This window comes from Dermacentor variabilis, chromosome 2 (assembly GCF_050947875.1).
Source record: "Dermacentor variabilis isolate Ectoservices chromosome 2, ASM5094787v1, whole genome shotgun sequence".
Taxonomy (NCBI): domain Eukaryota; kingdom Metazoa; phylum Arthropoda; class Arachnida; order Ixodida; family Ixodidae; genus Dermacentor; species Dermacentor variabilis.
The window spans coordinates 244,001,315-244,018,482 of record NC_134569.1 but is presented as its reverse complement, the minus strand read 5'-3'; the positions used below and the strand labels follow the sequence as shown (position 1 = coordinate 244,018,482).

Sequence of the window (17,168 nt, the reverse complement as noted above, 5' to 3'; positions counted from 1 at the left end):
GTACTACTGTCGGCTGGCATGTCTCAAGGGTTCAAGGGTGGGAGTACAGGGTCCTCCTTCTGGATCCGCTAGTGCAGCATACACTTGACTGCACACTGTTAAAGCCATGCTGCATTGATTTTGGCCATGTTGTGCCATCCTGTCACTGTGCTGTGAAATTTGCCTGCTAAAAAATCATAAAACATTTAATATCGGGACTAAACAGGCAGTAGTGAAGCATGCAGGTTTGCCTTCTGTATTTGAGCCAGTCGAGACATACAGGGCTGAAAGAGAAACACCTTTTTGTACAGCATGCAGCATCTGTAATCACATTGGTTGCAGTTAATGATGTGCTACGTGAGGTTCTTTTGTGACAGTCCGCCTTTTTCATGTTCCTGTGCTGCCCTCTGCCGCATGCCACTAGAAACGTTTTGAAAGGGCACCGGGGCTTTCGCCAGTTGATTTGTGTACCACATTCCATGTTGAGTATGCTTTGGTTGTGCATTTTGTGGATCGTAATTCATTATTAATGGCTTCTCTGGGGCAGCATGTGGTTCCTGGAAACTATGTAGCACTCACTAACTACTGGGTGATCAGGCCTGAGTGCACTGTTGTGCCAACAGCGTGGCCAATAAAAGTACGGCGAGTTCCGTCTGCCGACATGGCTTCCTTGGGGTTTGTTGTCGCTGATGTCTGCTCTTGCACCTCGCTTTTTGTATTCCTTTTACACGATCATTACACATTTCACAAATTCAAGAAGTCTAAGAATGCAGCCTTCCACGTCGTATTTGCCAAAGCGGTGCATTTGTTTACATTGATATCTACAGCCACAGATCATTGTTGGCTTCGGATATTCTGGAAACAAAACATAGCAAAACATACATATCTGCACATATAAGCTGCGTTGCTCCACCCTGAGACGAGTCACTATGAGCGGCCCAGCTACTTAAACGGCAACTGTGATCCAGTCACGTATTTTACGGGACGTTATTACAGATTCTCGCTTTTCTTTAACTTCATCATAACTACAGTTTTCACGTGCCATAAAGTATTATTAGAGAGAGCTGTGCTCGGCATAAGCGCTCACTTATAGGCTGTGTAGTTCTCTCGCAGAAACGCGGATGTCATCGCTGACACCGTTGGTAACTGAGTGAGTCTGTGCTGCTGTACCGAATGCAGTGTCTCTTCTTTCCCGTTTGATGCAGAGGTAAACAGTTCTTCTCTGGAATTAAGAAATGTGTCGGCATAACAGCATGTACAGACCCGCCCATGTAGCGAATGCGACCGGCAGCCTTCAGGAACAGCCGTGATGTACAGCGCTATGTCGCCGCTTGCCACTTATTGTGGACTCTCCGTGCGAAGTAATTGATATCTAATCTCTATATTGCCCCAACTGAACTAAAAGAGCAGTTTCTTTCGTCGTAACTGCTTTTATTTAAGTTCAGGTCTATCGGTAGTGGGTGCACGAATTCGATGGGGCCAGGCCTAACCCAACCTTTGCTAAACAAGATAAACATTGGCTTAAACTTAATGTGCATGGCTTGAGAGGAGTGGAGCTTGGAAATTTCAATTTCGAAGACATGTTTCTACTCAAGGCGCTGTGGCTATTGCTTTGTCAGTTTGACAGCCGATCGCGTGGGGTTCAGTTGACGGATCATGGTCGGCATGCTGATTTTGTCGGTACCATCGACAAGAAAGCCTGTCGCACTACGACAACTCGCACCCGTTGGTTGTATTGTTGTCGGCCTATTAGGATAAAATGGTCTCAGCGGCACACTGGGCTGAATAGTTGGCATCAGTGTTTGTCGGTCTCGTAACGACCCAGTGCTACTGCGCCTTAAACGAGTACCTGAAGTCAGGCATGCGCTGCCACCACCAGCAAGAGAGGGCTGACGCTGCAAGAAGGCTTCATCAGCAACGAGATATTTTCAAAGTGACACCCAAGTGTAGTGCAGGGGCTTATCAATAAATCTGCTAGCCATCAATGCAAGGCGGAAATTATGTGGTTCATGGTGCAGTCCGGACAAAGCCCTGACCGCTTTGTTTTAGAGTGGGGTTGCAGTCAGCACGTTTTCGGCATCACACTGACGTATAGCTACATACCAGTGGAGTTCCGACGCGGTGCACAGCACAAGTATTTCCTGCAGTGCGCGTCCGTGCCCATTTTTTTTTTTTTTTTCGGGGGACTTTCCCCTCGATATCAAGCCGCGTGGCCGCACGAGCGTTTCTTCCAAAACGTTTTGCGACTAATCCGCTAGGGCAGAGTACATGCATCATTGCGCTAAGAAAAAGGCGGATTGCATTTGCCCAGTATTCTGCACTATAAGCCGTTGAATGTCTAATGTCAGGTTTTTCATTGAGGATGGCACACTTGTAAAATTGCAAAATTGTTATTCTCAGGAATTACACTTACAATACACTTACAATAGTTTTAAATAATTCACAATTGCAACATCCAAAGCAGCACCATCTGTCTGCAAAGCAACGACAAAGCGCAGTTTGAATGGAGCTGCCACCTTGCCACTGTGCATGATGGGAAAAAAAGATGTGTCCTGGACAAGTTTAATGCAGAAATTTTTCAGTGCCATGTACGGGAGCTTTTTTGGCACATGGCATCTTAGCCTGTTAATGTCGTGTGTGTACTTCTACTGCATGTTTCATGGAAGGTTCTTGTTCTAAAACACAGCATGAAAACTAATTTGTGCATTTTTATTTTATGTTCCTACTATGGTATTAGTGATAGCTTGCAGTCCTATGCAGTCCTTGTTTTCATTATCTGCTGGGGTCGTATGGCTATAACTGTAACTGTAACTAACAAACATCAGGCCCTGCATTTTTCCTTCCCGTTCATCGCATAGCAAGGGTCTCTACTCTGGCAGGTTTGACGCCTTCAGGTGACTACGAGAGTTCATATACTATGTGACGCCAATTGATAGAAAGGATTTTCAACATCCACCGACTTGGCCATAGTTGTTAGCCACGTCGTATCTATCAAATCCTCAGGTTGGGCGTCGTGCGCATACGTAATGGTACCCAAAAATGTGCATGTGGAAATGGCTGTCGCCGTAGCGCAGTTGGTAGTGCAGTGCATGCATAATGCGTAGGTTGTTGGTTCGGCTCTCACAGATGGCAAATTGCTTTTTCGTACAATTTCATTTACCTTTATCTTATCATTTCTACACTTCAGTTAAAAACTACAAATAACTTCTAGGTATTCCCTCGTTTCATTATCTGTTGGCTTCATACGGTAGTGCTTAACAAAAATCAGACACCTCGGGTCGCCTACTTGTCGTTCATCTATAGTGATTGTCAAGCAGATCCTTATGTCCTGTGTTTCTGGAACACTTATTTGTGGCATTCTTGATCTTCTTGTTCTTTGTGCAATATAGTCTGTATGGCTTCTGTGTGAAGAAAACCCACCTTACTAACAGATTTTATGTCGGTTGCCATGGACACTGTGCTATCGAAAAAAACATGTTTCCTGTCAACTGTGTTTGTTTTGAAGTCACTCAAAGTCCTCCCTAAATCCATTGCCATATTTGTGGCATGCTTCAAAGAAGACCATTTACTGCTTGTGTGTTGCTTTGTCCGTTTCTCTTTATAGAGCTTGAACATTTCAATGTGCTTTACTAATGGTGTCAAAGCTCAATGTTTGATAAGCCATGGGAACTGTGTGTGTGACAGGCCTTGTAGTTATAGACAGCGGAGATTTTATTTTCATGTGGAAGCTGTCGTGGCGAGGCAGCCTGCTTCTGGACGTTATGGCAGTGCTTCTCGCATGTTGTTGACCTGATGCTTCGGCCTCGGGGTGTGCAGGTTGGGGGGGTGCAGTCACAAACACTGACTGTGTGTCGTCAGATGCGACGCTATTCGGTTCCCTGCGTGGCCTTCATCAACAAGCTGGACCGCATGGGAGCCAATCCGCTCAAAGTCTTGGGGCAACTCAGGTAGGCTGACCCTGAACTGCTTCTGTGGTTGGTACTTTGGTCCATTTGGCTTTTTGCGTAACACTAAAACACCAAAATAGCAGCATGTAGTTCTGCTTAATTCTTTTCTGTGCATACCTTGTGCGATGTTTTGCCGTAGGGTGTATCATGTCAGCAGCATCATTGCTTTCTAGGTATGGAACGCCACATTTTGTGTTCCCGAGCTTCAACAGGGTCTTGGGCATAGACTCCATCAATCTTTTCTTTCCCTTCAGTTCTGTTCGTGTGATCTATTATGCTGAGTAGCTAATACTGGCAACAGCGCGGGTGGGGCACCACACAAGCCAGTAGTGGAAGGTGAAAAAGTCAGAGAAATAAAATAATTTTCACAAGATAGAGCCCCTCTCCCAGCCATGCTGATAGGAGCCTGTATCTGTTGACCTCACTGTGACCTTACTAGCCACTGTTAGTCAATACAGTTTCGGGTGATGCTAGTAAAATGAGAAGGAAAAACTTTGCCAGTTTCACATGAATGGCAAAACATTAAAAAGTAGGGTTGTGCGAATACCAAATAGTAGTAGATTTCAAATGAAATATTGAATCAAGAAGAGGAATCTGGAAATGGAATTGAATATCAAATTGGTTGAAAATGTATACAAAGTTGAATACTTACAAATTTCTTTGAGAAAACAAAGTGCTCCATAGGCTCAGGAGTCTATTAGCTATGCGCAACAATGATGTTGCAAGTTATCAGTATCTTGGCACTTAGGATGTACAGTTATTAAAAGTGCTATTAAAGGGAATACCAAATTAGTGTGCCAGCACCAATTACAGCTCAGTTCTATATGAAGGTTTGGAACATAGTCTTTTAATCAATAGAATGTCTGTTGATAACAATCAAGTGCTTTTTGCCCTTCGAAGCTAAACAAGCTGTGAAGTTGTGTTATACTGAACATTTTAATTATGAGAATTTATGTTTAACATTGGATCTGTGCTTTAAGCGATCTTTTATTGTATATAAATATTTTCTTCCCAGTTTTCCTTCAAAGTACAGAAGGGTTTTCCTAGCTTTGTGGGCAGGTGGGTATTATTGATTATCGTCAGCTCGTGAAGTTCGATCTGTGTGACATATGAAAGCGTGGACTGTGCATCACGTGGCTCGATCACCGTTTCGCATGTAGCCATGGTTGGCGCTGCACTGGTCGATCCGCAGTCTTGCCGACAGTAAAAAGCAGGGTCCTTTTCATTGCCAGTTTTAGCATCATTTATCGCATGTCCAATGTCCAAAGTAGGGAGGGCCGCGGCAATAATCCGCACAAGACACCTACACCCCCCCCCCTCTTCTCTCCATGTTGATTTTCAATTTCTTCTTTCTTTTTGGATCATAAAAATACACAAAATCTGTCTAGACCCATAGCCAGAGGCTAATAGGGGGTCAAGTACATGAAAGTTGTGTTAGTGCAAGTAAGAAAAGCTGTTTTACAAGGTAGATTGGCACAATAAAGAAATGCAATTGAAAGTAATAAATGGTATCATAGATTTAACATGTAATTTAGTAGTACAGTGCAGTACAGTTATAATGATATCAACAAGAATGTAAAGTCCAGATTGTTATAACCTATCATCGCGATATTGGAGTTCTGTAAAAAAGCTTTACCGAGTATAGGTACCTTTGTAGCTCAAAAACCAAATGCCATTTGCGCTAAAAGTAGATGTTGTAAAAAGTAGGCAGTGAAAAATAAAATGTCTGTTTGTACTTCTAAACGGCGTGACAAGCATTAGGCGCTCTGAAATGGTCAGAAATCTGCACTTGCTTTCACAGGAATTTTAGTTTCACAACCACGGTGTGCATCACGTCCAGCTGCTGCGCAGACACTGGCGGCAGTAAATTGGCTTGCATGAAACCAATGAGCGACTCAATTAGGGTCGGTGTCAAAGACAGGCCAGTGTCAATCTCCTCACTGCTGCTGTTGTCGTCGTCACCGTAGCACAATGTAGCTGTCAGTCACAGTGACGATTGCCCCGTTAGACATCTCTTCACAGAACGAGGCAGCACCATCTGCACTCAGAAACTCCTCCATCGAAGCACCACTTGTTTCACTGTCAGTAGCGACATGCTCCCAGAGCTCGGTAATGTCAGTGGCTTCCACCGTGTTGGTTTCATGGGGGGTTTCCCCGGCGCACAAAGCCTGCCTTTTCCGTTGATTGGTACGGCCCCTGGATGCAGCCGTCATGATCACAGCGCTCCTGCTCGAGCTCGTACTTGTTTGAGTCTAGCAAAATTTGCAGTTCCTAATTCGTAGTAAAATTTTAGTAAAATTTCTCGTAAATTCTAGCAAATTCTAGTAAAATTCTGGCAAAGTCTAGAAAAATTTGCAGTTAAAAATTTCCGACGCAGCTTCGCGCTTTGTCGGCGCCATCTTCTTCGAGGCTGCTTCTGCGGCACACTTCCACGCTCGCTGAAGAGTGTAGAAAGGGCACATGTCGCTTTGCATTTTTAAAAATTGCGATAGCAATTGTATGGACACTCCAGGTGCATTTCTGCCATCAGTGTCGCCGTGATGTGCCGTATAGAGTCCAAGGGCGATAACATCATCGCCACACGTCGTATGCGAGTGAAAGCGTATGAGGGTGAGCCCTCGATGGCGGCTCAATCTCGTGCATGCAAGGAAGGAAAGTGGAGACTAAGCACCCCATCTTCCATCACGTGCAAGGCACCGGGAAGGGGGGGGGGGGGTAAGGAGGGGGGTGGAGGGGGCGTTTCACTCTGGTGGCTGCTGCATATGGTGCGGCCATGCAGGCCCTATCCTGAAAGCAGGGTGCTCACAGGTCCTTGAAACTTTTGAGAACCCTTAAATTGAAAAGTATGCTTTCGAGGCCCTTGAAAGTCCTGGAATTCTTTTTCCTCTTGAAAACCCTTGCACTTCTTGAGTAATACAGTCTAAAATCGATTTTGTGATCTGCTTTCTATGGTCGATCCAATGCCACCTCAGCTGTTTTAGAAAGAATGGTACAGTAAAAAAAAAAAAAAAAAGATCCATCACACCTGCCTGCATGTCACGCATGTGTACCTTTGCCACAGTAGCCTTTGACCCATGTAGCTTGCACAGCACGCCTACATCGCGGTCACATCCTCTCACGACTCTCCTCTGTCTCTGTTCCACCCCTTCCCCATTGACCCTATCAGACTTATAGAGGAGTGTAAGTTAGACAGAGTAAAGGAGCTTGGCTCTGACGATACAGTGAAATTCTACCATATCAAGTGCTCAGCACTAAGATGGGTGCAGCAGCTCGTTTTTTAATGAGAAAACATTGTAGGTCCCAGGAAGCGGAAAATCCGGCAAGTGTCCATTGTTAGCATCCAATGCTTACAAAACCTACGTGACCAACCGATGACATCACGTTCCTGGTGCTGGATATGCCACAGCTCGCACTGCGAAATCCCACGATGGACAGCCACGACATCAGATGGATGCCAGGGCCCTCATCCAAAAAATTGACTTTGCCGAATTCGAAAATTGAGTTGACCCACACTCGGAACAGACCTGGCCCACCCCCAATGTTTGGGTGGCCCACACCCAAATATTAACTTTGCCCAATTTGAAAATTGATTTGACCCATAACCAAAACTGACCTGGCCCACTCCCAAAATTAACTTTGCTCAATTCGAGCATATAACCAAGTGAAAAGTATCACACGGAAGAATCATAATGCTTTCGCATTCAATGCACGTAACGAGACTTAAGTGCCTCTGTAACTTTTTCTTTTATTTTACACGCTCTGTGTTTTTTCTTCGAGGCAGTCAGCTGTAGGTGCAATGCGACAGCCTTTAGATAGCTGCCTTCTGTTTCATTGTGATGGTCTTGCACATCTGCTTTTCACTTGGCTCGTCGCGGTTGAGCAGCATACAGCACACAACACAGCACTCCGCTGAGGGATCGAGGAGGCAAGCGAACTTGGCTTGACCAGCTCATGGCCTCCGAGATTGCACCGGTGCCAATGCAATCTCGGAGACCACTCCCATCTGCCAGCCAGCGCGGCGCACCTCCAGGAGAAGTATTGAATACACGGCCTGGGTGTGCCTCTAAGATTTGCCCGGGAGATCTCCAAGGCCAGGCCCAGCGGTAGCTGGCTGCGCGGCATGCCTTAGGGAAAGAGAGAAGTGAATGCATTTCTATTTTGCACCGTAGCATGTAGCTGCGTAGCATGGCGTGATTCGTGCAGGCTTGCGCATGACCCCATAAATTGTGTGTCATGAGCCAATAAAGGAAAAGAGAAAGAAGAAGAAAAAGCAGAAGATAAGAAGAAAACAAGAAGACACGAGGAGTCGATGGCAGAAATAAAGAAAAAAGAAAATAGAAAATAAGAGCGTACGAATAAAAAATACAATATGAAAGCACAAGAAGCACAAAAGTGCACGGGCAGCTACGTGGCCAAGGGAAGAAGGGACACATAGCAACAGAGAGCGGCCCAGCTACGATCTGGGACGAAGGCGAGGAGAAGGGGCTGGAGGCCTAACAGGACGGGTGGATCACGGAGACAGCGGCAACCCAGTGGAAGCAGTTCCTCAGCTGCCGTGGCCACGACCCGCGAGCTGAGTGGACCGCCCACCGGAAGCCGCAGCTACAGGCTGACGGCGCCGCTTCCCGGATTCCCTGCGGCTATGATCCGTGGCTTGCGGAGTTGACCAGGCGATCCAGGTACCTAGGTCACTCCACCCTCCTGACCCCCCGACCAGGCCAACCGTGGACCGTGGGCCTGCCGATGCGTTGTAGACCCGACGTCGGACACAGTGACGTTGAGTCTACAACGCATTGGCAGGCCCAACAACGTGTCATCGGGAGCAATGATGACGAGGTGTCGTGGCCACGTCAATAGACTTTATGTAAATATTCTCAACTTCATAATACGTTCTGTGCAAGGAATTAAGACAACGTTTTCGATTAACTAGCTTTGTATATAGTTTATCGTATGTTAGGGTTTTGCCATTGGATTGGCAATGCGTGCTTTTTGGATACATGTATTTTTCTTATGCTCATGCCCCCATAAAGGCTTTTCCTGACTCGAACATTCCCTGCATCGTGTTTACCACCCTGAGGCCGTGACATTGTGCTGGGGAAGGTTTCGGAGGCCACGCCCAGCTACATAGTGCATTAGAAGGAAATGCACTAATCTTGCACTGTCTCGTGTAGTAGCGCAGCGTGGCGCGGCTCGCGCAGCCAGGCATGCGCAAGAAAGAGAGGTCAGTCGAGAAGTGCGAGAGTGAGCCGCTGCTTGTGCGCAGCTACAAGCGGTGGTAAGACCAGTGTTGCTCGACGGCATGTTTGATGTGGGTACGCGGGAGTTTCTAACTGCTGCGGCGAGCAAGTGCGAAACCCAACAGAAACTGATGTATTCGGTACAAAAGAGTCTGGTATTTTTTTTCCATTTGGGAGATGACCATTGGCAGAACAATTTCACTTTGTTAAAATGGGGCTTTATGTACGTGAATCTCTATGGGGATTTCAAAGGGAACTTAATTTACTTCGTTATATACCTTTTCATTATACGAAGTTTCAAGTGTATATGCGTTTTTTTTCTCATAGCCCTAATACGTAAGTTGATACTGTTAAATCGACTCATCGTTATAACCAATATAATGTTATATGTGTTATAAGTGGATGGCACTGATATACAAAGAGGTTATCTTAACACGCTAATGTTTCCGACAAACACGTTGGGAGTATGCACATCCTATTCGAAAAGTTCATCTGTAGAAACATTATGCACAAGATATCTCCTAATGACAGACGGAACATGAGAAGCCTCTTTTGTATTAGGCAAAAGTTCATTCCAAAGTTTGACTCCGTGAAACTGCATTAGCCGTTCTCCATATACATTCTTTGGTAGAGGTAAGCTAAAATTTCTAGGTATAACACTTCTGGTGTTACAATCTGACGAGTGAAATATTGACATATGAAAGGTGCTATGTGTTGACAAAAGCCTCACGTGGCCAGTCTTGTTCTATGCGTGTTGATGTAGCTTGTCAAGTACGTTATTTATTTTGGGAAATCCTCGGTGCATGCACACGCACACAGTCTGTGTTCCGTCCCGCCGCACTGCACGCGGCTTGCTCTACCGATTACTTCACGTACTCAGTTTGTTGCCGCGCGCTCCCGCATGCCAACTACGCACACACGCCCTCCATGTTCTTCCTCCCCGCCACACACCGTTACCTGCTGTCCCATGCCCATTACTCTACACAGTTGCCTACCAAATCGTGCCTGCGACTCTACACCACCTGGCGTCGTCCCGGTACCCTCACGAATCCCCCCTCCCCCTTTATCCTGTGAAGAGGGCTTCCAAGGCACATGATAAGGGCTCAGCTGGTCTGTATTAGCGAGGCCTTTCTGTTCCCCTGTAGCCGGGTCTCTGAGTCTGTAGGTATTGCGTCCAGTGTGTGCAGTCACCTTAAATGGCCCTGTGCGTTGAGGGGCAAACTATTGTAAATAAATAAATAAATCCAATAGCTACCTTACTTAGTGGGTGCGTGTCCCGGAGAACCAAGTCTCCGACCTGGAAGGTAGCTGGAGTGTGCTTTTTCTTTTAATACTTTGCCTGGCTGTCTTTTGCCAAAGTTTGGTGGTCCTGTGCAAAGGCCCAGGCATCTTGAAGGTGCACATCCAGTTCAGCAGCTAGGGCATGAGGCGCAGAAGGGGGCACCTCGGGGCCAGCTGCCTCATTGTGATGGCTCCACGGGTACAGTAGTTCCTGCCCATAGCACAAGAAGGCAGGCATAAAGCCAGTAACTACACTTTCAGATGTGTGCATTACAAATGCCACTTCGGGCAGTCTTTTGTCCCAGTCCCTGTGGGAAGTGCAGTAGCCCACCAGGCATTGTTTAACCATTGCATTATGGCATTCCACAGTCTGTCCTGCTGGTCAATATGGGAATGTGGGGCTCTCCTTGATTCCCCATTGCTAAAAAATGCCTTTCCACAGTTTGCTTATGAATGGTTTGCCATTGTCGCTAGACATGGAGCATGGAGCTGGACATAGAGCAGACATCAATCATTTTATCAATGATGAATTTGGAGGTAGGCGCACGTAATGGGAAAAGCTCCAAAAACTTCGTGAACTTGTCCAGCACCACCAGGATGTTGTACTTGTGGCGCCGAGGGATTGTGGGCAGTGGCCCAATAAGGTCCACACTTAGCTGCTGCATTGGGTGGGTGGCCCATGAACTGTCCATCAGTCCTTTCAGTTTTTGCCAGTGAGGTTTGAAAGCCTGGCACTGCTGGCAGCTGCGGATGTAACGGAAGATATCGGAGCGGATATCGAGCCATGTGAGCCAGCTCTTCACACGTTTCGAAGTTTCAAAAAAGCCTTAATGCCAACTTAGGGGGTGGTCATGCTCCATTTTCAGTGCCATGTCTCATAAGTGTTGGGGAACCCAGGCAACCTTACGTTCACCGGCCGTGTACATAAGGATACCATTGTTCGAGATTTCGCATTCTTCAGCTAGGTCCTGTACCCTCTTGGGCTCTTTAGTGCCACCAGGTAGCAGGCCAGACTTTAAGTATTGCAGCAGCTGCAGCAGTGGATCCTTGCATTTCTCCAACTGGAACTTTGCAGTGTCGGTTAGTGGAGACACATCAGTCACGTTAACAGGGGCTGCTAGTTCAAAACGAATGTTTTCTTGTAGCTCTTGCACTTCGATGGGAAACCAGTCCTCCGCCAAACAAGGCTGAGCAGATTTGGCAGCAGGGATGGGGCACCTGCTTAGTGCATCTGCTGGGATGTTGGCCCATCCTTTATGATGCCTTATGGTACACCTGAACCCTTGTAATCTCAACATCTAACGTCACACTCTGCACGATGTCTGCTAAGTTGTAAACATCCAAGGCAATGATGCATGGTCACAATGCACCTCACATGATGTGAATTCTACATACGGTTGGAATCTATCAACAGCCCACACCACAGCGAGGCATTCCCATTCTTGGATAGTACAGTTCTTTTCAGCAGCGCTGGCCTGAGTTCACCTTCGACTTCCTGTAACAACACTGCCGACATGCCAGTGCCACTGGCATCTGTTTCAATCACAAAGGGTCTGTTCAGGTCAGGCAATAACACAGCCCCCCCTCCTGCCAGCCTCAGGGTCTCAAATGCTGTCTGTTGCTCGGCACCCCAAACCCAATGGGCTCCTTTCTTGAGGAGAGCTGTCAGGGCGTCTGGTTTGTCAGAAAACCAGGGGATAAAATTTCTGTAGTACCCCTGAAGGCCCAAAATCATTTGGAGCTCCTTCTCTGTTTTAGGGCATGGGAACTCTGCAATTGCTCGCACCTTGTCCGGGTCAGGTTGACATTTGCCTGGAGAGATTACATGTCCAAGGAACTTTAATGCCTGTTCACAGCATGTAACTTTGCTGGGATTGATTTTCAGACCTGCAGAGCCAATTCTTTGCAATACCTCATCAATATGTTGTAGGTGGTCCTCAAAAGTTTCTGAATAAATGAGCACATCGTCAAGAATTACCGTGCAGTAGTTATGTTTTATGCCTTCTAACACTTTGTCCATGAGAGACTGAAATGTTGCCGGCCCACCTGCTACCCCAAATGGCATTCGCTTAAATTGAAACACTCCTCTGTGGCACAGGAGTGCAGTCTTTGGTACATCTTCGGGAGCAACCGACACTTGAAAGAAGCCCTGAGGAAGGTCGAGGCTCGTGAACCACCTAGCGGGGCCGAGCTGAGCCAGTACCCAGTCTGTGCGGGGTATAGGATATACTGGCACAGTTGTGATTTCATTTAAGGGTCTGTAGTCGACTGCAAGGCGATATCCTCCAGTTTTCTTCTTTACTAATACAGAGGCACTAGCCCAGAAAATGGAGCAGGGCTCAATGAGGTTTGGTCCAGCAAACCTTGGATACACCCATCAAGAATTTCTCTCTCATGGCTGTTAACCGTGCGCAGCTTGCATCTAACTGGTGGGTGGCTGCCTATGTCTATATTGTGAACCACCCGGGATGTGCAACCTGGCAGAGTTGTAAAAATATGGTTATGGTCGGCAAGGATATTATTAAGTTTCTGCTTCTGCTCCTCCCGAAGGTTCTCTAGACTACACTCGCCACTCTCAGTGGTATTGTGGCATGCATCCTGCACATCTGCAAAACGTACTGGTAGAGAGCTGGCCACATTTTCATCAGGCTCTTGACCTTGCTTATCGCATTGCAACGCTGTCCTACAGACTGGCAGGGGTCGGTGTCCAGCATCCGACGCACATGGCCGCTTCGGTTCCTCTTTAAATTTGACGAGCCCATATGGGTCAGAGTGCAGTGACCATCTGCCAAGGCCCATGGGGAAATACCTGCCACCTCAAGAAAATCCCGCACAAGGACAACATTGTGACACAGTCGTCGGCCGGAGAAGTGGCTACGCTCGTCCCATTCCCAGGCAATCTTCTTGTAGGTGTTCCGGGGAATTGAAATGGAAGCAACAGGGTTGGCTGCATTTTCTAGCAGTAGCGCATTGACATGCAATGTGGCCAAAACCGCCACACCACTGACATATGATACTGTGGTTTGGCGGCTCGAATCGCAGAATACCTTGCGTCGCTTGAAACCCGAAGTTCTGAGGCACTCTCCCGAGTTGCTGCGGTACCGAAGTGTAGTCGTCCCATGTGTTCGGCACGCGAGTGAACGGCAGAGGTGAGGGGTTCCACTCCGGGGCTCCAGCATGAAGCGTAGTTTACAGCGGACACTCAGAAGCCGAAACTGTTGCAGGCTGCAGCTGGCACTCTCATTGCTGGGCCGGGAGGGTTTGGCTGGGCATTGCAGTGGTGTGCAGAGATGAATAGACGAAAGCCAAATCAGCTACGGCTTGTGCAATATGCTGTGGTGGCGGTGGCGCGTAGCGCAGGCGATGCCAAGTGCGTTCCATGATAGGGCCGGCTGCCTTCGCCATTTCTTGCAGGTTTGCGAAGCTGATGCTGGCTGTTAGATCTTGGAATGTCGGATGCATTTGTCCCCACATGTGTTCCACCCTTTCGGCATCTGAAACAGGCTCTGCTATACGGTCATAGTATTCGGCAGTGATGTGAATGAACTGCTTGAGGTTTTCTACCGGATGCTGAGTGCGCTTATCTAGCTCTGCTTTTAGTTTAAACTTGTACTCAACGGTGGTGAACTTCGCCGTAAATTCAGACGCGAAGGACTGCCAGTCTGGGTGTGTACCTAAGAAACGCCACCATTGTTTGGCTGACCCCTCCAACGCTGCTGGAAGCAACTGCAAACGGCGGTCAGGGGGGATCCCTGCAATATCATAGTACTCCGAGTACTTCTCCAGAAAATCTTGCGGCGAGTTTCAGGCTTGGTATCCACTGAATTTCGGTAGTGGGACGGGCGTACCTTTGATGTTGAGCGCTGGCACAAAGCTCTGAACTGTGTCAATGTGTGTTTGTGAAGCGTATTCGATATGATCTGCATGCCTCCTGGCGGCTAATCAGCCTGATCTTCGCAAATGCTTTCGGGCTTTCTGAAATTCATGCTGCAGTTGTAGCCATTCCCTCTTTCTGCATTGCATTATTGTTTCAATTAGTCCTGCTGATCGACGAACCTTGTAATGACTGACTGTATGCCGTGAAAAGATAGCTTACATTAAGGCACCAACCACTCCAGGTGTTTCACCGAATAGACCGTATTTACTTGCATAATGATTGCACTCGCATAATCATCGCACCTCTGAATTTTGTCATCAAAATTTGATTTTTTTTCTTTTCCCGTGTAATGATCGCACACCAAGCTTGCCGCAGCGATATGTCGTGTGCCAAGTCTAGCTAATGATGATCGCGCTTATCATCTGTCGAATGCTGTCGAATGCTTTGCGAATGACTCTTCAAGATATGCCATGTGTTCTGTATGCACTAAACATGGTTAAGCAGATGCCCCATTTCATTCCTTTCATCACTTTCTGCACTTCCATGAAAAAAAAAAAGCTACAACCAAGCTTGCCTTGGCTTTATTATTTGTAGGCTTTATAATGGCTGTGCTCAACAACAAAGAAGGCAACTTTCGATTCCTCTCCTCTGCACTTGTGGGCACGCAACAAATCTACAGCGGCAACAACAGTAGCCACGTTTACACTGATGCTTTAGAAGTGTACTTTTTTCATACGATGACGTTGGTAACACAGCTAAGATATTCGCCCACGCTTAGCAGAAACGTGCTGTATTAGGATAGTAGCAAAGACAAATGCCGCAGTTTTCGCAGCATGCTTGCCACGTGTTTCTGTGTCTGCCAGCTAAGCACGCCCATCTGTTTCTGTCCCCTCAAAGTGGACATGGCCACTTTATTGCCGCAAACTTGCCAATATTAATGGTGCTATTCATTACTGATACGGAAGAAACTGTTTCAATGCACCTAATATATTCATGCGAAGAAAAAAAAAATCGCATTCTGCGCATTCGGCTTGCTCCACTGGCTGCCATTATTGTTTTGGTGTCTCGCACTGTTATGGCGGCAGCCGACTGTTTGTTGACCTGTTGCCATCCCGCAGCAAATGCGGTATAAAAAAACGTTTTTTTCTTTTAGTGGAAAATTTATCCCTCATAATGATCGCACCCCTCAATTTGTGTCAATTATGTTTACAAAAAAGTGTGATCAGTATGTGAGTAAATACGGTACTGAATTTTCGAAAACTCAGGTAAGAGATATTCAATTTGCGGATCGAATTATTTGAACGTTCACTGTTCGATTCGATTAGGTGATAGTCCAGTATTTCCATGCCCCAATCAAAAGCAAAAGCAAGGTTTAGCATTGTCGGAACCTCCTCAGATGAGTTTCCAGCAGTACGCAGGCAGGACATGTTGATGTGACGCAGCACCTAAGGCAACTTCTGCTGGTCAGCAGAAGCAGTGCCCGGGCAGCTGCCAGTTATCTCACGAAGCTGGCATAATGAGGAGGACTGCCAGCAGCATAGCAGGTGTCCCACCTTGGTAATGCACGACACGAGACTGACAGAAAACTATTGGTGAAAGTAGCTTGAACTTTATTGTCTGTTGTATGAACACGGCTGCACGGTGGGAACACACATGCCACAGCGGAAGGCAGAACACTCGCCTGGCTCTTTTGCAAAGCCAAATGAGCAAAACGTGTGTCCACTTGGCATCATCGTTTTTGGAGCCGCATCTCTGGAGACCTACTAACCCTCCATGTGCAAGCTGCACAGTGACTGTTACAGCATGGAGATGATGACAGTGATGGAAATGGCGAGAACACTCCCAAAGCATCTGCGTAATTGCCATTGCAATAAAAAACTAATTAATACTGATTTTGCTTACAGCATTAATTGCTCATTGCAGCGAAATGGGTACCAAAACAATATGCAAGTGTTCTGTTTCGGCCAAGTGCTGTCCACCTTCACGGCAAAGCTTTCCATGTTGCATGGCCTTTAATACCAAGGGATTCAGCTGTTGCAGCAGTGCAACGTGTAACAGTTTTGTAGCTTACCATTTCGGCACACTACTCTTCACCGCTTGTTATCAGAAAAGCATAACTTGCAAACAAACTGAACTACACAAATAAGGCTGGCTGTGTTCTTTTGCATTCAGTTTATTAAAGACACGGAGGACAAAAAGATATAGAGCAAATCTTGGAATACTCGTTAGTACCAGCTTGGGCCAAAGATGAGTGACAATGGGTGCTGGAAGCTTTTTTACAGTTGAACCCGTTTATAATGAATTCGATAGTTCTGCAAAAAGTGGTTATTATATCAGTAGTTCATCATATATGGACTCGCCCTTAAGAACACTAAAAGATTAATGCCACTGGAGCTGACCTTGGCAGTTACAATTCGGTAGCACTTTGTTCCAAAAACCAGATTTTCACTGTCATTTTTGTTCTGGTGCATTCCCATACCTAGCTGCAAGCTTCCACTAAAAACGTTCATGTACAGAACGAAATGCGACATCATATAGCTCTCCCAAAACTGCACCTGGTTCCAATCTCCTGTCATTTTGAAACTGCAAGGGCAGCTGTCACATTTTATTCCAGAGCTGACTTGGGTCACAGGAATATCGACACTAACGATAGCAATGCTTGAGCAATCATTGTTCCCATGATGGAAGGACGTAGTTTGTTTCTCCAAATCGCTTATATAGGCAAGTGGTGCTGCATGGACAGTTGTGCAAGCGAACAGTGCCGCCATCGTGGCATCTGATGTCGCACCGGCACACATTGCAGTGCATGTCCCATGCGATGCCGTTAATGCCGCATGTGTTCACCTT

At 46.7% G+C, this 17,168-nt stretch overlaps 1 protein-coding gene across 1 annotated transcript in view; it reads left to right on the top strand.

Moving 5' to 3' along the window:
- The window catches only part of mEFG1 (mitochondrial translation elongation factor G 1), a 179,083-nt gene that overhangs the window by 22,652 nt on the left and 139,263 nt on the right, over positions 1 to 17,168 (top strand). Inside the window, exon 5 of the mRNA XM_075682792.1 lies at positions 3,796 to 3,926. Coding sequence (XP_075538907.1) covers positions 3,796 to 3,926 — 131 coding nt within the window. The remainder of the gene's footprint in view (positions 1 to 3,795; positions 3,927 to 17,168) is intronic.